The sequence below is a fragment of the Trachymyrmex cornetzi genome, unplaced genomic scaffold (assembly GCF_001594075.2).
Source record: "Trachymyrmex cornetzi isolate Tcor2-1 unplaced genomic scaffold, Tcor1.1 scaffold99, whole genome shotgun sequence".
Classification (NCBI taxonomy): Eukaryota; Metazoa; Arthropoda; class Insecta; order Hymenoptera; family Formicidae; genus Trachymyrmex; species Trachymyrmex cornetzi.
In genome coordinates, this window is record NW_017300343.1 from 396,186 (window position 1) to 419,212 (window position 23,027).

A 23,027-nucleotide genomic window follows, 5' to 3' on the forward strand; every position below is an offset into this window, starting at 1 on the left:
TAGTAATATCTTCATCTCTCTTTTCGTATAAACTTCTTATAAATAAATAAATAATTTATACTTTCCGTGTCCAAAAACCATTTAAATAAAAAAATCGACACACCTGGTTTTATAAAAGGGAAACAAGACTAAAAGTCAATGTACTCTGCGCTTGAAAAGTATCAAAGAATTAAAGTTAGGAGTGTCAGTGCAGTGTCAGTGCCAGTGGTACGATGTCGGTGATAGTGATGGAGAAGGCAGAATGCAGCTCTACAGATGCACCGATACGTAGGAAATAACGGTTGAAGAGAGGGGGTGGTGCGGTGGTGGCGAACGCGCGCTCGCACTCTGCAGGGCCCACTTGTTCTCCACTACGTCGGCTTGTCACTCGCGAGCGTGTTGCCGGTGCGGCAACATCGAGTGCGTCTCCCTTCGACCTGGCCGCGCTCCCCGAGTTTGTTCCATTCGAGAGAATCGCCGGGAACCACCACGAACTATCACTATACCGAAGGACGTAAGGAAGAACAGTCAGTTCCTATAAATTTTTATCCGCGAAGATCCAAAAGTGGTAAAAATCTAAAGTGGTGGAGAACGAATGGTCAATCAGCAGTGATCGCAGTTAACGAAAGAAAAGTGCACGCGAGCGTCACATCGTGCGCAGAACATGTTCTAAGGATTATCACTTTTTTTTGGTTGTATCATTTTTTTTCTTCATTCGGTGATCGCGAAACAAAGAGACCGAGAATGGCAAACGAGACGTTGGCGCGCGAGGTAGACGCGCACATTGTGACTATTCTATCGAGGCTATCGGCCTTTCGAGAGAACAATGCCGATGTGACTGACAGAAAGGCACCCATGTCCGTCGAGGCGCGCAGTTTAGAGCTATGGCGAGCGGTGGCCGTCGAATGCTTGGCCACGTTCCTCTTCAGCCTCGTAGTGGCCGGTGCGGCCGCCGCCTCCGCTGTATCCGGAAGCGGCCTCTCTGCGTTAGCCACCGCTGTAGCTTCCGGTTTCGCCATCGCCGCGATCTCCCTCATCTTCAGCCACATAAGCGGTAAGGGTGTTAATATATTATAGTGATATTGTTATGCAAGGTGATAAAGAAGTATAGGGAGCAATGTATGTCTGTCATCGAGTTTCGAGAAACGTGATTTTGTTAGAAAAGAAGTGATAACAAGATGATTCTTTGTATTTAGTACTTATATAAAGTTTTGGAAATTAAAAATTTTTTTAATTAAAATAATTCTTATTTTTATAATGATTAATTTAATAATTAGTTAACTGTCATTTTAACTTTGTTTAATTTTTCATTCTGTTTTTATGATTTAGAAAGGATAATAAGTCTCACTTATATATGCCTATTTATCTATATAATACATTTTTTTCATTTCATATATGTCCAAATTTTATATGTCAACGTTTTTTGACATACATGAAATAAATAAAGTATAGATTTATGCGTAACTAAAAAGAATAATGTTACAAACAGCATTATTCTAATTAAAAATAATTCTTGTTAATTGTCAACACTATTAATGAAACAAATATATCATGCTCTTGTTTTAATAAAATGTTGTTTATTTAATTAATGTCAGGGATGTACCAGATATTCGGGAAGGATTGCCAGATGTCCGGTACATCCTTAATTAATATTTTAATTAAAAAAATAATCTTGTTAATTCAATAATTCTATTAATGAAACAAATCTGTCATGTCCTCATTTTAATAAAATGTTTGTTTCACTAATACTGTTATTGTGTGTATTCAAAATGATAAAATTATTTTGAATTGAACTAATGCTGTTAACATAAATATTCTTTTTTCCGTGCAGTTCTATTTGATTGCTGCGTTTCAAACAAGAATTAATTTTTTCTCATAAATATTCATAAGAACACTTATTTTCACAAGCAATAGTCCGCTTGATTTCAAATTATATACGCATTTGGTGTTGCGTTCGCAAGGCTTCTACGTAAAGCACGCATCTTCAACAAAGCGTTCAGAGGCTAATTACGCAAAGGGTCGCGAACTGCTCAATGCGACGATCTCGTTGCATCAATGGTTCTGTTCCTTCTTGTACATAGGTTCATGAGCGACGGCCCTCGCGATTTCTCTCGATTGGCTCGTTAACCGATTACGCTGGCGCGGCCGACATTACCGTGTTGTGCGTGTCTGGAACGTATGTGGGCACTCTCGGAGTACATTCCGCCGGCACGCACGATACGCGACATACGATGCGTGTAATAAACTCTCAGTTGTCGTACTGTATGCCGGAAACCCGATCGTGTTTGCTCCCGACTCGCTATTGTTCCATAAATAAACGCAGAGAATGCGCGCGAATTTAATCCATTCAGACATTTCAGACTGTGTGCATTGCACAATGTACATCAAATTTGAGTATATCATCCCCCGAAATTTATTTAGTCCTATTGATATTATCTGAGAACAAATTACGTAATAATGTACATATTGGAAAAATAGAAAAAAAATATAATTTTTAGTACGAATTATTTATTAAGATGCACAAGGAGAAAAATGATTGGTTGAATTAACTGAAATTCTGGGATGAAAAATGAACGCGCGATCTAGAATTCTGATTAAATCTACTAAATTTCTGATTAAGTCTACTAAAACAAATTCTAGTTGAAATAATCAACATTTAGAATTTTCTTAGTTAAATCTACTAGAATTCTAGTAGATTTAACCTGAAATCTAATAGACTTAATTAGAATTCTGGATCGTTTATTTTCCGCCAAAATTCCAGAATTAATTCAATCAAATATTTTTCTGTACTCTTGGATCAAATTAAAAAAAATTTTGTTAGCATGGTTCCATTAAAATCAAATCTGAAGGGGTTCATCCTATTCATTAAATGACTGTTTATAACTTAAAAAGAATTCTATTCTATAATCCATAGAAATACACAAGATGATTAAAAATAAAAAATTCTCGCGTCGATCCAAGAGTATCTTTATTTTTTTCGAGCGCGAACGGGATGCACTGTCCTTGTTCGGTCTATCCAACCCATCGTCCGTAATTGAGCTCGTCAATCTTATAACTTGTGTTGCCGGCAATTATTTCTTCTTGGATTTATTAACGTTACAATTTTTAGTCAGAAATAAAAAATGAACAGAGATGAAAGTCACTGGAAAGAAGCGTCGATCAAACCAGCAGGGTAGTAAGTCAAGAGAAGAATTGCCCAATCTCCCTCTGTCTTCTTTGATTCTTTCCTTTTCTTTATATGGAAAACCTTCTGCACGCAGGTGGACACGTGAATCCAGCGGTTTCGGTATCGTTTGCTTTGTGCAGACGGATTTCCCCACTTCGCGCTGTACTGTACGTGGCGGCACAATGCGGTGGCGGCATAGCTGGGGCGGCGATGCTTTATGGGTGAGTTTCGTCTTTGAAAATCAACATACCTTGATAGAAAATAATTCAGTCGGTTGCGCGAGATTGGTCGAAGTCGTCAACAACCGTTGAATAAGTTTGCACGTTGAAAAACTTGGCAGATATTCTCTCAGATGGTTATCATTTCGCTTAGCATGAACAATGAAATGATTGACGATCTAGAGCGCAACGAAGATATCAAATATTATGATATGTCATGCAGAAGTTTTTGGATATTTTTATTCCGAAAGAAAATCGCAAGATAATTACAAGATAATAGCTACATAATTTTTGTTATGAATTTGAAAAAAGGAATTTAGATTTATTCTTCTAATTTTAATATAAATTTTTTAAATTCCTAAAATAGTCGATAATTAGTTTTGTAGAGAGTATCTTAATATCTAATCGCAAATGTAATTAGCAGGACAAAAATAATTAATATTAACAAAATCGATGTTATCTGACGTGTAAAGTAGTGTGGGTCCTTGACAGTGTTAAGATCGGAATGAGATACACTGCTCTGTGAGGACAGCTGCTAGATAGAAGAACCAGGAAGGCATGTGGCCCATCCAAAGCTGGGCCGAGTTTTCTTCCAAGTGTTCGTACCGTGGCCGGTGGCCTGAGCGAGTTTTGGGAGGAGCCTAAATATTATCCACATCGTGATTTCTGTTTCACGTCGGCTATGCGTAACGGCGAACAGGGCAAATGTTTTCTTCGGCAATTTCAACGCTTTGTTTATGCCTTTCTTTGATAATTTCAAGGAAAATTTTTAAGGAGTGTATTGTTGAAAATAACAAAACGAATTTCATCGTTATGGATGTGCAAGAAATACTTAAATTAGAATGCCATAAAAATATCATGCTTAAAAGCTTGCAAGACCGATACTTTTTTTTTATGAGTATGTATGTACACGACGAATTGAACCGTAAAGTTGCAAGGACCAGGATTTTAATCCTTGTAGCTGTAAAAAATACCACGCATATCTTGCAAACGTAGATAAGTTCCTTCAACGTGGAACATTTCGTATCGCATAAAGTAAACGTAAAGCATTTGTCGCCAGATATATAACAGTTTTATGTGATAATGCACTTTCCAAGTCTGAGACAAAATTCAAAAGTATAGACGAAATAACCGGGAATAACAGATTTCAACCCATCAGAAACGTATATGTATACCAGAATATATATACATGATTTCAGATAATTGAAATTTATTATTTCCTATCGATTTCCTACTGTCTGTACTTTTCAATTGTGTTTCAGGCTTTACGTAAACTTGATATGCTGGCACATTGTGAATGCAGAATAGAATAAAAATACGGCCCATTACGGGCTTCGTGCCGAGGCATGAATATCCCAATTCGCCTCAGAAATATTATGATGTACGAAAGCACGAACACCTTCGAGCGATTCTCAAATAGCCCCCTCGATATATGCAAGTCCGGTGCACGTGCTTCGATCTCGCCCGTGGGCAGACGGCCTCCATCCTTCCGAAGGGCGAGAAAAAAATAAAAGGGGGAAGGCGCGTGTGCGTGCATATACGTATGTGTGTGTGTGTGTGTAGAATCGCTGGACCAAGAAGCAGAACATCGTTTGGGGGAGTGCGGGTAGATCGTCCTTTCGAAGCGGCAGCTGAGAAAGCCGAAAGAGTGCAAGGAGCGTGAAACGAAGCGAGAGCAACAGACAAGATGAGAGAATGAGATGACGACAGAAGGGGAAAGATACCAGGAATGCCTGGAATAATTACGCTACGTTTAATGCTCGTTTAATTTTCAGAGAGACATTTAAAGAATGAGAAAGTGTAATATTATACTCTTCAAATAACGGCTGCAATATTACTGTAATATACAGGGAGCGAAGTCGTGCTTGAGAATAATCTCTCTCTTTCTCTCTCGTTTCTTATATATTAAAATTTATATTGGTTATATTTTTATCACAATTCAATTTTATATATTTCTTAAATTTGTAGTATTTTTGTAACTTGAGAGGATATGTTCCAGAGCGAGAAATAAATGTCTTATTCTTTGTCTCTCTTTCTTCCTGATGTAATTAACTAGATAAGATGCGGATATTAAATCGCTCGAAGGAATGCAACAAGTTGGCACGAGAGACGCGCAAAATAAGGGAAATTAAGATCGAAAGGCGAAGAGAAAGCGTTAAGGAGAGGCGTGAAAAGGTGATATCGTACGTAACAATTCCATAATAATTATCGGATGTTGGTGAAAATATAAATTTATCGAAGAACATGAATGATATATTTAATAACTTCTCAGGCTCAGTAATTGAGAAGGAAAGATGAAGTACGTACTGAAACGCTCGAAGAAATGCAAGAAGTTGGCACGAGGGCAAAACAGGATGAAGGAGATCGAAGCCGAGTGATTGGTGAGGAAGGGGGGGCGGAGGGAAGGAAAAAATGGGAGCGTGCAGGAGGGGCTGTAACGAGAGAAGGTGAGAGAAAAACCGTGATGGCAGCGCGACGGAGGGCGGAAGGAGAGCGACAGCAGCTCGTAAGGGCGGTGGACGGAGAGATGCGGCGAGAGGAGTGGGAGAGGCAGAAAGAGGCACGCGTAATTGGCAGGCGAGGGAGAACCTCGGAAGGTGAGCACCTGCCTCGTACGAGAAGTGGAGTCCCGGCGGTCCACCGCCTCGCAGCTGCCGCAGATGTTTCCCCGTGGACCAAAAAAGATCGCGCGGAAAAAGAACGCACGAGGCGGCGGCGGCGACGGCGGCAGCGAGTCGGCACCGTCGAGCGAGGAGAGGACGAAGATAATGAATACCTATGCATGCGCACACCAAGGTGGGACAAGTTTCACGGCATCGCATCGGGATCGGGCAGATCGGCCCGTGAAGGAGGACACGCCGCGCCGTTTCGGTGTGTTCGAAGAGCGGCGTGGCGGCGTCGCCGCCACTGCCGAGGCAGATGTTCCCGCCGTTGCGTTGCGGAGATCATTGTCCGTTCTTCTTCTCTCCGCTCCGCTCCGAGGCTCCTTTCTTCGCCGCCGAACGATGTACCTCACCAAATTTGGCTTTACCCTTCACGTCGCGTGTCCGTGCTCGCGGCGCCTGCTTTCAGGATACTGAACCGCCGATGAAATATTTCACTTTCTTACTTCAACAACTTTAAAGCTATAAATTTAGATCAAGCAACATTTTTACTATACATATTTATACATATACAAAATTATAGGTATATTTAATTCGATTTATGTATTCATCTTTTTTATTACATTTAAATTATCTTCATCTTGATAATTATTTTTCATGCAGTAATTTTATATGTAATACAGTGTCGATATAAACCCCGAATTTAAAATGAACGTATAATCTACATCCGTTCCAACGTGTCTGAAATCTGCACTGCTGTTTTTTTTTTTTTTTTTTTTACGATACACCTTTCCTACTGAATTGATACAAATCGGATTTATTGCATGTGTCAGCTGCAGGCGTCATTAATATTAACGAGCTCGTATATAGAGGCAAGTAGGCCTGCAAGGTGATCTACTATTTTCTTTTTTGCATTTTGGTTCTGCAAAAAAATCTGCAAAAGAATTACTTATTTTTTTACTCAGTATTTACTGTTCGTCGTTTTTTATATTGTTTTAAATTTTGATTTCTTATAATCAGTATTCACTAACCCAATTGAATTTCTTAATCCTCCTATCTCTCTTTTTCCACTCATCCACGCGAAATGATGCTGCACGTTTCTATATATCTCGTCACGTTCTCCATCTCGTGTGACACTTGCCCGGCCACCCTCCAACCACCATATGACCGCACAAAGAGGTAACAAGTGCGCGATATGTACCGAAATAATAATCGAACAATACTCTAGTTAACCGGACGGGGCCAACAGGGCCCTTTCCCGAGACGTCTCGGGGGAATACCGGCGAGCTTGGTACAGAAAAAAAAGTCGGGGCGTGAGATCGAGAGAAGGAGAGAGAGAAAGAGAGCGAGAGCACGAAGAGTGCACTTGCATCTGTTGCGACTTCGCTGGCTAACAGCGGCGGGTGTAAAACACGCGTGGAGGCGATTTCCGGGAGGGGGTGGAGGGGGCCGAGGGGAAAGAAATTATGGGGAACCACCAAGGGATGGGTTTTGATGCCCCTATCGTCTCGTCCGGGATCGTTCTCGGTGCCGACTGTGCGGCGCGTGTGAGGTAATAAATATAAAAACCATCCGATAAACCCCAAAGTGAGACTATCCGGGTCGAAAAACGTGATGGTAGAAGAGGGAGGGAAAAAAAAATGATAGAAACGGCAGCCGCGAATTTAACTATCCGTGAAAAATTTACTGTCATCTCTTCATTACATATACTTACAGGATTCTTCCATTACTATTATTATCGGCAGGGGAGTAATTTTTTCCCGCGAAAATGATAAAAAGGACAGTAATTTTTATATTTATAAGGGTGAAAGACTTTATTTAAAAGTTATTCTGCTCACACATGTTAAGATAAAATCCGGGATCTCTCGTTTATCTAGGCAAACTGGGCACGTGCTTAGAATCCGTATATTTGAGCGTTCCGTATAAGTATAATCGAGATAAACAAAGACAATACTAATAATATAAATAATGCAAATAATACAAATAATACAAATAATACAAATAAGGAAATATTCTTCTATTCTGATTTTATATACTATCTAAATTTTTTGGAGTGGAATCTCATTCTAAAGAATAAAAATTGAGTCAGTCTTAAAAAAGAGTAGCTCAATTTTTAATCTTTAAGAGTGAGATTTCACTCTTTAGAATGAGATTCGCTCTAAACATTTTAGAGAGTATATACTTAAAATTAGAATTTATATTTATTTATTTTGTTAATTCCATAAACAATTTCTTTCTTGATCAATGTGGATATGTTGGATATTGTGCTTTTTATTTAAATATTTAAAAAGAGACCCAAAGAATACAAAATGTTTAACAGAGGAGTGTTTAAATTTGCTTCTCCAGTTATTAGAGATTATTACGGATTAGACGATTCGGAGTTACATTCGCTACAAAGGAAGTACTTTATTCCACTCGCGAAATTGGATGCATCAGGGATTAGCCCATTGAAATGTCGAGACACGTGCGCCAGGTAAGCACGCACGACGCACGATATAAACGGGCATCTTTTCAGACGAGGTTTTCCCTCGATATTTCCAATCGATATGTTTCCAATCTGCCGAAGGTAGACCTAGTTCCTCTGGCGGCGCCAAAACTACAGGGCCACCAATAAAGTTCGGCTTACGGCTCCATAATCTATGCAAAGCGAATTCGCTCGAATAATTTCTGCCCGAATATTCTGAGGTCGGTCGATGCGAAACGCGTTCGAGAATATGACTCTCGCAGCAGCGATAAAACCAGTGCAATCATGCAGAAAGATAAAAGTCCTCGGACCGTGCGACTGAGAAAATCATTAGTTCCGTGAACGGAAGAGAAAATCGAAAAATGTGGAGTCTTGCGGGAAATTTTTGAATTTTTAATGATAAATTTTGCCCAACGTAAAGTCGATGTGATGATTCTTAACATTTTGTGATAAAATTGGTATAAAAAACAATTTTATTACTTTTGTGGTTCAACTTCTAGAGGAATTAAACAATAGAATTAATTATTAAATATTAATTATAAAAACTTTTTATTAACATTAAAATTGGGACTTCAAACAATGAGAAAAATAAAGGGGCGTGTAAAAGTTCACAATTAAAATTTGAGTAAATAGAAATAAATATATTATAATGTAAGATATAAGAAATAGAATTAGATACAAATTATTACATGTTTCGGCATCTTTATCGTGCCCTCTTCAGATAAGTAACTAATCGAAAATATGAGACCAAGTGACTCCTTCTATGAAACATCGTGAAATCATTGCCAATCGGTTAAAAGACCGAGTGTTGAAATTTATTTTCGATGTTCCAGACAAAGGAAATTAAGGAAACTTAAAATTGTCAAATGAAACAAACAACAACTTCATCTCAATAAAATCACTCACTATGTGGTCTTGGATATCTTTTCGTAGAAAAATCGTCGGTCCAACATTGAGAATCAACATTATAATAAATAAATACATAGCACCAGTCAGATAATTAAATTAATGAAGGAACGAAACAATGAAATATTTATTAATTGAGATTCTATTGAGAAAATTGCATTGCAGTTACATTCCTTATACAGTTACGTCTACAAATGTAACTACGGTGCAGGTAGTTTTACTCGAGGAAGAAAATTTTTGTACCCTTTCATTCTTTTTTTCTTTTATACTTCCTTCACAATTCTTTTCCTTCCTCTAGATTTCGTTTCTTTCAGTATTGCAGTTTTCAGTTTCTATGAAAACTTTAAAAGAGATTCCGTTAACAACACGTCACGCTATAAAGTTTGAATTATCGAGGTAACCTTCATTGATCGTGATGGACAATACGAAGGTGACAAATCCAAGATTTTATTTAACTTGTTTAAATACTTTTTAAAAAATCGAAGAGTACCTTGCAAAGTGGTCGGAGCTAAGCCTATTTATCAAAAGGGTTCCTTACCATTACTACGAATCGAGGAAACAGCTGTGTGGTGTGGCAGGTGTGTTGTGACGTCAGGCAAGACACCCGCGGTGCGCGTGGCGAACCGGATGTCCAGGAATGAAAACAGCTTCGCCGCACGGCTTTCGTGTTCGTATAGGGGTGGTGGTGGTGTCCTTCTTAGCGATCGTCGAACCATTGCTATCTGAGATTAACAATTCTTCGAAGGATTATGCGCAATCACCCTTATTCCTTACTTCTTTTTGTTCTTTATTATCCGATAATTACAGATTTCCCGTTATAATTAAAACAAGTAATTAACTATAAATCGCAACACGATCTTAATTGCGTTTGAACATGGTAAAATAAACTGAAATAGAATACTTTAAAATATGTACTTCAATAACTTAAAAGTCTTAATTATTACAATTAAGTGGAATAAAAAGAATAATTACATTAGGAACTTTGGATTTTTTAAATATAAATTTAAAATTTAGCTTTGGAATACCTCTTTTCCATAAAGTGCGTGTTTATTAACTTTATTTTTAATTCTTCAATATTGAAGTAAAAACGATTTACATGGTAGTTATTCTCTTATGATTCAATGTTGTAAGATAGCGATGTTCTCGTGTTATATAGGAATGTTCTATCGCAAATCGATAGGTATTTGCATAAAGATGATAGAGAGAGGTCCATCTTTGCTTGAGGATATCCTGCAATCAGGAAAGCGTGATTTATATAGTAAGATTTAGCTATGACACGCAATATTCACGTCTACTTGAGGCTCTCAGATATTGAGTTCTTAATCCGTGCTTCTCGAAAAGCTTTTCATATCGACAAAATCGATTCTCGTAAAATTCTTCTCCGTTTTATTTCGTTTTCTGACGAGGTTCACTTTTTATGTTCCTACATAATTCTAGTTTTTACAAACGATGAATTAAACTTTTTCAAGCTTTAAGCTAGATTGTTTCAATTTTCGATAAATTTCAGTTTACTCTTGCTTTCGTCCTTTCTCTCTCTCTCTCTCTTTCTCTCTCTCTCTCTCTCTCTCTCTTTCTCTCTTTTGCTCTTTCTTTTGTCCATTAGATAAATTACTTCATGGTTTATTCAAAGGTGGAACAACCAGCTTTTAATGTTCCTTATTAAATAAATAAAATAATGCTTCTTATTAAATTCCTTAATTTTAAAGAATAAATTATAAAGGAAATTATGTTGCGATAATTATTACGCTTGATTAGTATTATTTCGATAAACGAGCACAGTAATATATGATAAAGGATGAATTGTAATAAAACATCATCAAAGCCTAGACAATGTATACAATTCTGAGATATAAATGTGATAAATTCGCATTTATAATACACGCGATTATGAATAATTTTGCAATGGTTAATCCTGTTACGTGATGGATATAAGAGAAATCGGCGTTTCGGATCGAAAGTACATGAAAGCCAGGTGGGTCACGTAGAATGGTCTTTCTCAGCACATAGGAATGTGCTTTAATGCCTGAAATGGTTTTATCGACAAGCGGCATAAAAGCATGATCAAGGATTCCATCCCTTTAGGATTGCTTTGGGAGAACTTTCTCTTCCGTTCATCGATACGTTATATTTCCGATGACACAAATGACATGTATCATATTGGTGCAGAGTTTACGGTATCATTAACTTTGAAAATAATGAGAATTAATTAACTTTTTATGTGTCTGGTTTATACAGTTAAAGTAAGCCTTTGCCTTTACCTGATATACGATCGATCTTTTTAATTTTTGACAAACATTTTTTATTATTACATAAGAGAGTTCTAGGAAGATATTTTCTCAAAGTTACAAGAGGAATTTGTTTCTTTATGAAAAGGTGAGCGTGAAGAGATATTTTATACTTTCGAGTATGTGTTAACGTTTCCAGACTAAACAAAAACGTGAGTTTTTGCCGCGCTTGAAGAAATAAGTCTCAGCGTGAGAACTACTAGATCTGATAAAAGTTAGTGCTGCTCTTTCAGCTAGAAAATTCATTTTTATATATTATTTTTATTAAACATTAATTTTTATACTATATATTATTATATACACATTATAAATTGTAATTTATTATACATTAATAATTTTCTTTTATTTTTGATATACTTACATATAAATATTATACATTGAACAAAAATACTAATTTTTAATAAATATTTGTTTTAATAATTCTAAGTAAATATTTACTTAGAACTATTCAAAGAAATATGTACTAAGTTTAGTAAATTTTTTTAGTGTATACATATATAATATTAACTGTATAATATCGTCAGATGCGGTCGTTTTGATTCTTCAAATGTGAACATATGTGTCAAATAACGTGATGCTGTCAGATCAAAAAACCGTAAACGCTATTGTAAGATCCGTCAACATCGGCGGATCTCGTAAATAGAAAGAAAGAACTTCCACTATTAGGCAAGCCGGTTTGAGTTAAGTTGAACGAAGTAGTAGGATGCCAACAGATGGTCGCAACCACGTGTTCGTTTTCAACAACCTCCTTTCCATTTCTTCCCTGCGGAACGGTAGATTGGATGCACGCGTGCATCGCATTTTGTATACTTCAAAATTAGCTTCGTGACACGACCGAAATCTTATGCACTATTTTAAGAAATCACATGTCGACGAAGATTTACCATGGCGCTAATCTCATGTCATTTAAAAATTAAATAGATTTTTCGAAACCAAAGTAATTTGAGATATATATATAAGCAATAAAGTAAAAATTAATTGTAAAGTATTTTATTAACCAATTTACGATAAATACAATAAAATGACTGTTGGCATTAAACTCGTACATACCTAATAATTTTAATATTCATTTTCATCAAATATATCTACAGTACATTAAAGTAAATCAGATTAAAATATTTAAAAAGTATTTAGAAAAAAGAAATATTTTAACATATTATCTAGCCTCTGATATATATGTTTAAATATTTCTTTTTCAACATTTGGATCCATAATTTTGGAAAAGAAAGCGTAATAGATAATTAGAACAGATTAATTAATTTATTTAATCACGAGTATTTTTTTCGATCCGTATTTTCGAAAGATGCATATCGTCAGATCGAATTACAGCTCGTGCCGAAATTAATATCGCGTGTGACATGGTTTGCAGAACACGAGGAAGCCGTCGAACATTGCGTGGGCTGATTGTGAATTTCCGTCCCTTTTCTTTTTTTTTTTCTTAATCCTACCGGTGTTATATATCCTTAAGCGTGTCCGGCGTAGATAGACGTCTTCGGAGGCCCAGAGACGTAGAACATCTGCCGCGTCGTCGGACCCCTCCGACTGTGCCCCCCGACGAAGGAGAATCATTTATGGGGCCCTAAAGCTCCTTTGTGACGGCGACTTACGCTGTACGGCGCCCAAAAAGGACCACGGAGGATTCCTTTTGTGCAACATGTGGCCGGCACGTGTATCCTCATGTATGAAGACGCGGCCAGGCGATTTATACAGGATCTATATGGAGGAGAACGCGCGATTCGCTCTCGCTCTAGGGCAGCTGCGTGGTCCTTGGCATACCTAAGAGGTCAATAGGATTCTTACATCGTTTCTACATCTACATACGGGTTTAGATCCTTCCTAGTTTCCTAGATTCCTAGATCATGGTCTATCACAATATCTATCGGAGATACGAAAGATGCGAGGTGGTTTAAAATAATGCGGCTGAAATATAAATTTATAGTGTTATTTCATTACCGTCACACCTGTTTTAAACAATATTTTATAGTGTATTTTAAAACAATATTATACAGTTTGAAAAATATATCAATTGCTCTCTTTTAATGTCCTTCTTAGAAGAGCTGCAATCGAATTTACCAAGAGTTATTTTGAAGGACCGTTACTTGAATTATTATTTAAGAGGCTCAGCAAATGACTGTACTGCCCTTGCAGTGCGTTTCCATCCAGTCGTCTTGAGAAGGGATACCAATTATCCCTTGACCCTACTATTTCCGCTGTATTACTACCTCGCAGTTTACTACGTCGCTTTGTCTGAGATTTCGTTTAATCTATGCAATTTCCTTTCCTTCGTTTCGTATATTAAAAATGTCTTCGCTTTGCAATTTGACCTACAGTCGATGACTTAATTATCGTAATATTATTATGACATTAAGATTCTGAAGAAGGCTGTTCAAATGAATGAAAAAGTATAGAAAGAAAGTGTATTATTATCATTGCCGTGTTTCATTTTTGTCAAGAAATGTCTCTCTTTATTACTTTACGTCCAGAAACTAAGAAAGAGTTACGAATTGTCGTATAAGGATAATAAACGCGACGGATTGCACGTTTCAATGACAGCCGAAGTAAATTACGTGTCATCACAATTCGCTTCGAGAGAGAAAAAAAAATGAATGGGCACGTTGTGCGTAGGTGAATTCGGTATTTTAATCGGCGTACACAGCTTCCTGTCTCCTATACCTTTCAACCATAAACAATACGGGAGGGCGGAATTGTAGGGCGACCTGTTTCTCCGATATATGCTTCGTCCTCTTTCATAGGAATTCCTGTGCTTTGTTACGGCTCGGCGCACACACCTCGAACAAGAAACCGCATCGGACACGAAAGATGAAACCCGAAATCGTCGGCCCGTGTACCCGGTCCTGGCGGCGACACGCCAGTTTCTTGAAAGTGAGAAAGGAGAACGTAAAAGTAGGTGGATGCATCGGGCGCAAGAAAACCCGTAGCGGCGAGCTATTGTAATGAGGGGACACGCAGAAGACTCGAATGATGATGATGAACTTGGCGTACAACACGCCGGAGGAATTATAATAATAACCACGCCGTGTAATAATTTCAGCATTTTGACGTTTATACATTGCTCCCACGGTTATTCGATACGGGTCCGGTTCCCACTGGAGCTATGCGGTATTTTCTACGTTCTCTCATCTTCGTAAAACACATTTATCTCGGGAAGAAAGCGGTATCCTATGATCGCTCGTTGATATTCTAGATATATCTAGTTTGCAGTTCACTATACATTAGCTATTGGATAAAATATCTATCTTTAAAATATATTGAGACACTGACGATATTCATATTTAAGTTTTAAATTAATTTTACTTGAATCAAGCTTTCTAATGTATTTCAAAAAAGAGAAGTTTTTGTTAAGAAATTTATTACTTCACTATAATATTTTTAAATATAATTATTTAGATACTTTTAAACTTAGAAGGAGTATTATTATTTGAAGCATCTTATTCTAACTTTTTAAAATCAAAGCTGTATTGTCCCTCTAAATTAAAATATTACGTTGTGATAAATTAATTAAAATTATAAGCTCGATATACAACATCTTTGATTTCGTTGGCAATGAAACTAAATCCATCGTCATCCCTCCTTCGTCGCCCAGTAATGACTTTACGGTTCATCTACGTTCTAATTTCATGGTTTGACCACGCTAACCTCAGCATCTGAACTTTCCCAAGACTTTATAATGGTATTGAAGCGAACGCATCATCTCCCAGACCCTCTGAGCTTTCGTCGTTTATCGCGTTCGTCACATGTGCGATATTCCTCATACAAGGGGATTCTGAAGCGGTTTGGAGTGTCCAGAATTCAGTGCAGTGGAAGGCAAGTCCAGGACAGAGGGGGTTGATCACGTCTCGACAAGGTTCGAGAAGGGGATCCGTGGTCCAGCACGCGGAAGGGGGTATCAATAGCTCGTTAATCGCAACGGAGGGTGGGTTCGGAGTGATACATATCCTGCTCCCGTCCATCCTCCCCCATCCCCGTTGAATTGAAATTTATTTAAAACGGACGCACCGTCGTACGTACCCTGGGGGGTTTTGCGACGAGGCGTCTCTCTCACCCCTCGCGTGTGAATCGCGAAAACGGTGCACAGGTTGCATCGGGCACTGGCTGCGGCTCTCGAGTCAAGTGCACGTAAGATTAAACCTTCCACCATCGTGTCTCGCCTGGATGACCGCGCGCTTTTCATCACGCACGACGATCCCGCCTGAGAACGCGCCCGCCTCCGGGTCGAAACCTCATCGAATTTCTCCCATGAAACTACTCTTTGCATGCATTCGACTCGCCTTTCATACGAAATCGCCGTTTCTCGCGAAAGCCAGTAGCCAGCGACAATAAGCGTATTATATGCAAAATAATTCAGTAAAAGAGGACGTCCAAATATATATCATTTTGTATTACTCGATTCGGATATTGCAAAATTTATATTGCAATACACAGCTTGATAATTTCAAAGTAAAAAAAATCATTTTCTAGCTCTACTTTTATCAATAATATATACAACATAATATATGATGCCAATTGTATCAAAATCTAATGCTTGTTTCCGTCAATGTAGATAAATTTGAATTTTGATTCAATTTACTCTTCTTTTTTTAATTCTAAGAATTAGAAAAAAATAAAGAGAGTAAGTTGAACCGGGATTAAAAGTGACCTACATTGTTCAAAATAGGCATAAGTGTTTCATTAATTGTCTAACTTATAATATTTACATAAAATAAAAAAATATAGAAAATAGATTTCAGTTTCATTTAATTGGAAAATGGTATTTATAAAAAGATTTTAGGTCAGGTAATAAGTTGACGTTATTTATCATCATTTTGACGTCAAAATGACATCAGCTTGCTATCTACTGTGGATAGGAAATATTTTCGAGATAACAAATTCCGGATTCGGAAATGCATGAAGAAATGCAGAATTAAATAAGTCATGATAAATAGATGCAAAAAGCCTCTCGCCTACGCTATAGTGAATATAGCACGTAAAAGAAAAGAATAGAAGATATTCAGATTTTCGACAATAAAGACTTCGCATTCAATTTATACTATCTTCAGTTGACAATTGTTGGAAAAGCCGATTTTTATATAAAGAACCGTGAATAAACTGCTATAAAATATTATACATTACATATATCAAGCCTGTCCAATTTGAGCTCCGGAGCCAAAATGCAAAACCATCGACGCAAAAAAGATTCAATGTGAGTAAGATTTCATGGACTGTAAAGTGTTGATAAGCGTCATTCAGACGCGTATCAACACTTTACAATCATATTAATTTGTTTGCGTCTTTGTGTTTTGGCTTTGGAGTTCTAATTGGACAGGCCTGCATTATATTATACATTAGATATCCACAGAGTTTTTCGACAGAATCATCTCTAGCAAAGTCACACAAAGAAAAATAAATACTTCGTTATCGTTCTCGTGCATTCGCACATTGATCGCAGCGTAACGTATCCACGTGGGAAACGCATATTGCCGGACGATTTTTTCGCAAAAGAAGTAAAAATCCGCTTATCACGCGAGAGCACGCGTGTAAATACAAAAATGCTGCCGTTCTTTTCTCCCTTATCCGATCGGGGACTCTCGTCGGCTGTCGCAGTTGATCCCAATTGTGCGGTCATGATCTGCATTTCTGATTTCATCAATTCGCTCTCTTGTGACACGTTCGGCGGAGAGAAAAGAGAGAACGGGAAGGGGGTGTCATTTGCATTGCAACCGTGGCTTCGAGACGGGGTGTTTCGTGTCTGATGAGGAGGAAGAATACGAGGGGCGGTGAATTGCAGCTCAAGCCCAGTATTTAGCGGTAGGATTAATCGCGATCGTGCGATCGGACAACCAACGGGACAAAGTTGCGAGGGGCGAGAACCGGTGTATTTTTGCACAGGTGTATTCCTGTAGAAATTTCGTGAGTAGATATTACCGGACGAATTTATCTGTTTAAGCATATCTGATATGCAATGCGTTTGTAGAACGTCGATTTCAATTTTAAGAACAGAAAAAATTAATTCTAAATTAATCTAAATTAATCTAATTGATTTTAAAAAAACTCATCAAAACTTAAATAATAATTAAAAACGTGCTCGATAAAAAAAGAAAAAATGTTTTCATCATAAAAAAAATGTTATTTTTTAATACGATATTAAATTAAATACGTAAAGCTTAGAGCAAGAGAAAGAAGAAAACACAGCCGATAATTTCTTCGAAATAAAATTACGAGCGCTTTCGCATCTTTGTGCACAAACCCCTATGAATCGAGGTAAAAAAGGTGATAGAAGATGATGCAAAAGACGTGATTATGGTAATTTTATTGAAATTTAAATGCTGTATTTGAGGAATCTTGACTGAACCAAGTCATTTCATAGTCCATGCATGTATAAATAGCACGAATGAAAAGGCAGGACTAAAGGAAATATTCGTCAAATAAATAAACGTAAAAAGATTAAAATAAGAAAAAATCTTATAATATTTGTAATATTTAACTATAAAAACTTATTATAATATTTAACTATAAAAACAATAAAAATTGACACATTTTTGTATCTTTTCCGTTCAACAACCTAAAATTTACCTTTTTTTTTAATTTAAAGAAATTAATAACGAGAGAGACTTAAAGTTATATAAAATATTAAGATTGAGTTAATTTTTTCAAATTATTGAAAAAAGCTGTTGCAGCTATTGCCTATAAAAATATTTAATTACATTATATACGTTTGCACTTGATACACATTTAGTTCATTCTTATTTTGACAAACAAACTCAAGTTCAGGAGTGTGTGAAGTGCAACCGCATGAGCACTCGTGGGATATGATTTGGAGGTCATATCTCTGCGACCCCATATGATTATATGAACTGAGAAAATCAACGAGAATTTTATGCAAGGGAAATGTCATGAAAGGAAACATCGGGGTTACATTTAAGGGCTCGAGGATGCACTAGCTAATATAAACATTACACCGTTGGGACCAACTTACCGCAGGGGGTTTTTATGCAGGGTGCATGTCTCACAGCAAGCTTCAATAGGAAAATCATCGTACATCATATCTCGATGGCGATATAACTCCTACATACTGACACTACTGCCATACAGAAGACCATATGTGATCATTTTTGGCGAGCGATCGATAATTTTCTTTTTCTGAAGAAACGAATAAAAAAGAATTTTTTTATCACGATTATCTTGCAGGAGAGTTGCAAAAATTACAATAATATAAGTATATAACTTCTGATAATATCATCAATAATGCTATATACATGTATATATATTGACTGCGTTCCGAGATATTCACTGTATTGAAAATCTATAATATACGTTATGTGCACTATAGATATATTTTCAGCACTGGCAGTGAATATCGGAACGCGGTCATTGTATTCAAATAAATTAAATCCAATGATTTATGATGTAATCGTAATCAGTTTTATATTCAAACAAGATACAATATTACTTAAGTTTCATTAATAGATGAGTCAATTATTGGCAAATAACTCTGAAATAATTTCTACATATACAAGAAATATTTATCATATTTATATTTTTTTTTATTTCAGAGTAACTACACCTTCGAGCACGCAGACTCTGACGTCCCCTGGTCGATTAGGAGGTCCAGTCGAGAGGCTTCTAATCGAAATAGCACTATCAGTATTTATTGTGCTAGCGCATTTCTCTGTAGATTCACCTAGATCACTGCCACCTACGATTTCTTCAAAAGCTTCCGCAGTTTTGGCTGCAGCCTATACAGCAGCTACTCTCGTTTTTGTAAGTTTATGTTTTATGATCATTTAACTATACAGTTTTAATAAAAAGAACGATTTTGGGCAAATAATGGATGCAATAATTTTTCCATTAAATCGATAATTAATTATTACTTTTAAAGATTGTCGAAAGTAATGATTATCGTCATTACAGATAATCACATGTGTTGTTTCGGTTGTCTTAATTATTTCAAGTTTACGTGTATTTTCGATCTCTTAATAAATAATTATAATAACATTATTAAAGTGTGGTAATTCAAAGTCTCTCGTTGTTAATAATGCAAAATACAATTTAATTTTTTACATTGTATTTTATATTCTATATTTAATATTTGGTTAAAAGATTGTCACAAAATTATCATTAACGAAATAATTCTTTGTCTGTGTAGTAATTTTTACAAGTTATTATTCTACATTTTTCTCGTATTAAATAATCCATCTTGTAAGGAAAAGATATTTCCTTTTCTACTAGCGTACGCGTAATTATAATGAAAGAACAGTATTCTCTGCTTTCTTCTTCCGCTATGCATGTCGTTTCTTGCAACCACTCTCTGTCCAAAAGCGTCTGTCGGGTTCTTTCCAATCCGGCCGACGTCCGCATCTTTAAAGAGCACCTGCCGTTGCATGGGGAGAAGGGTGGGCTCGTGGAGAACGGCGAGCAGAGAGGTGAAAGAAAGAACTTGATCCTGGACCCACCTGCTCCGGAACGAGTGTACAATGCACCCCAAAACGAAAAATGTCGAAACCAACGTTCCACACGTGTTGAATGTTGATCCCCTTGCAAAATCGAACAAGTACATTGCTTTCAATGCGAAATTCCTAAGTATCTTTGCATGTTTCTTTGTTCGATTGTCACGTCTAGTATTACGAAAAAAAAAATGAAACGCATCATAAATATGTGAAATAAAATTTTACAATTTGTTAGAGATATTTAAATATAAACTAAGTATTTGTAATTTTATAATTCTCCAAAATTTTTAACAAAAACATATTTAAGCATTTAAACATTCAACAAGAAAAAGAATTATTTTTAGCAACTCACTATCGCGATTATATACAATTTGATAAATCTTTTTTTTTAATTTTCAGAGTCCTTTCCTGAACCCAGCGCGCGCGTTGGGTCCGGCGTTCGTGATGAATCGCTGGGACAATCACTGGGTGTACTGGGTTGGCCCGCTGTCGGGAGGTGCTATAGCAGCTCTGCTGCACGAATACGTCCTGAGTTCCAGGAAGACGAAGGACTCGCGCGATTTAGATGACGGCGACAATTCGTCCATGAGATCCGACGAAGACACGTACGACGATCTGGACAAACCGAATGGGCCCAAGTTCCCCAGCGCGTACGCGACTTATCGTCCAGTCGCCGGCGCATCCTCGTCGATCTACAGCGCACCGCCATCCGCGTTGGAGCGTGTCGAGTCGATTTACGGTGGTACCAAGTCGCTGTACTGCAAATCACCGCCGTTAACACGCGCCAATCTGAACCGTTCGCAAAGCGTTTACGCGAAATCGACGTCGGGGCCGAGGGATGGTTTGATGATCCCGAAACCGGGCCCCCTGGTGCCAGCGCAGAGTCTGTATCCAATCAGATTAGGTCAGAATGGCTGTCAAAACGGCAACCGTGAGACCCAGTCCGGACAGCCACTCGGCGGTCCACCGAGCCAATCGGCACAGAATCACAATAGCACTAATCAGAATATGCAGAATCAGTTGCAACAATGTACGCAGAGCATCTACGGCATCCGCGGGATCTCCACGGGTCTTAGCACTCGGGAGAACGGTATCTATGGAGTTTCTACCGGATCCACCATCTACGGTCGTGCACCCGCACCACCGCCTAGCAGCCAAAATTCGCAGCAGTCCGGGCAGAGTGGCCAGTCCTCGATACAAAATCATCAGCCACCGCAGCCTCCATCGCAACAGCAGCAGCAGCAGCAGCAGCAGCCACAGCAACAGCAGCAGCAGCAGCAACTTCAGAACGGACCATTATCGAGCAATTCGGATAATGGGGCCCCCAGGCGGCCCGAGAGCATGTACGGCCATGTGTCGAGACGCAGTGACGATTCCGCGTATGGTAGTTACCAGAGTTCCACGCGAGGAAATTACGGCAAGGTACCTGGACCTCCGGGCCCACCCAACGGACCTCCACAATACCGCGATCAGGGAAGACCGAGTACAGCCGGGCCTCTTCAGCAAAGTCAAAGCGTGCAGAGTAACTTCCAAAGAAACTCGCCGAACCCTCAATATTAATTAACTATGGACCGAACAGATCACCATGGTTCATGCGATCAGCGAATCTTTACCTTTGTACGCTGGCGAAACAGCTTTTTAATGAATGTTTTAGGAATCTTGTGGTCCAGTAAGAATTTCCTTTCTTTTAAAAATGATTGACTTAATTGGAATAAAGTTCGTCCTATATTTCTAAGGTACTTTCCATCCGCAATGGCAAGTTCTATGAAATCTAACTTTGTATCTGAAAATTTTGCTTCGTTCGGTTAAATGTGGAAATAATACGATTGGACCAATACTATTATTATTAGTCGTATTAATAAATCTTGGAACTTGTAAATATGTGTCACAGTAACGTATATACTGTGTGCTTCCGCACGATATGCGCGTTGAAAGGAAAAGAGTCATACTATGTGGTCGAGGAACTTTCTTATGTTTTATAATGTCAGATTAGGTACGTGGCTATTGTATAACGAAAGTAAAGAAAACTTGGAAATAACGAAATTAAGAAATACACAGAAAATATATAAAAGTATTGTTCTCAATAATTTTAACAATTCAAGAATTTTTATGTACATAAAAAATGAATTGACCTCTTCGAGGCTCGTACACTATATATTACATTTGTAAATATTTTAATTTAATTTACTCATATAAGAATATTAACTCTGTCGTTTCAACTGATATTATTATGCCAAATCCTTGCAGGGAAGCGACGAGAGGTCTCGATTATGAAAACTTCTTTACTCGTAGAATTGTTATTAATCTTTTCGCATAGCGACGGAATTAAATGAGAAAAAATCGGAATTCTACTTTATAAATATTACTTTTTTTCATGTATAAAATTAAAAAGCATAATTTTATCGCATAAATTAATATATTTGTACAAATTACTATAGTGGCACTTTATAATGAACGCACGATGTATGATAGCCACTATAGTGATTCCATAGCGAAAGAATTAAATCGCATATAAAATATATTCTGACAATTTTAAAAATAATCTAATTAAAAAAATTTGTAAATAGATCCTAGTTAAAGAATGTAAGTCTATCACTTCTTTTTTTATTATTTGTGTCGACGATGTCATGATTTTTCATCTCTCAATTATCTTACTAACAATTTTTTATAATTTACAAGATATATATTGTATAAAGACATCGCTATTCGTGATCTGAATTCGAACTTGTTTATTTTTAATAGCGATGAAACACCTAATTAAATTTATGATTTGTAGTTGTGTACATAGAATATTATAGATTTAAAAATATATCTCAATATTTGCAAAATAGAGGATTAAATGAATCCTTTGAAGAAAGAGAAAGCGCGTCTCTATATTGTTCCTTAGACAATAAAATCGCTTTGTAGCGTTTTAGGGCATTCATAGTGAATTACCGAAAGATTGATCTCGTGCTTAGTAATT

General features: G+C 37.3%; 1 protein-coding gene across 1 annotated transcript; it reads left to right on the forward strand.

Moving 5' to 3' along the window:
* The first annotated feature begins 210 nt into the window (after positions 1-210).
* bib (MIP channel family protein big brain) lies at positions 211-21,719 on the forward strand. Its single transcript, XM_018521391.1, has 4 exons — positions 211-1,033; positions 3,240-3,366; positions 19,172-19,379; positions 20,465-21,719. The coding sequence occupies exons 1-4, from the start codon at positions 724-726 to the stop codon at positions 21,623-21,625; spliced, it is 1,806 nt and encodes a 601-aa protein (XP_018376893.1). The 5' UTR covers positions 211-723; the 3' UTR covers positions 21,626-21,719.
* The last annotated feature ends 1,308 nt before the right edge of the window (positions 21,720-23,027 follow it).

Excerpts from the sequence above, each read along its gene's own strand:
- bib (XM_018521391.1), top strand. The coding sequence starts at position 724 with ATGGCAAACGAGACGTTGGCGCGCGAGGTAGACGCGCACATTGTGACT. Across the intron at positions 1,034-3,239 it reads CATCTTCAGCCACATAAGCG|GTGGACACGTGAATCCAGCG; the intron begins GTAAGGGTGTTA and ends TTCTGCACGCAG. Across the intron at positions 19,380-20,464 it reads CAGCAGCTACTCTCGTTTTT|AGTCCTTTCCTGAACCCAGC; the intron begins GTAAGTTTATGT and ends TTTAATTTTCAG.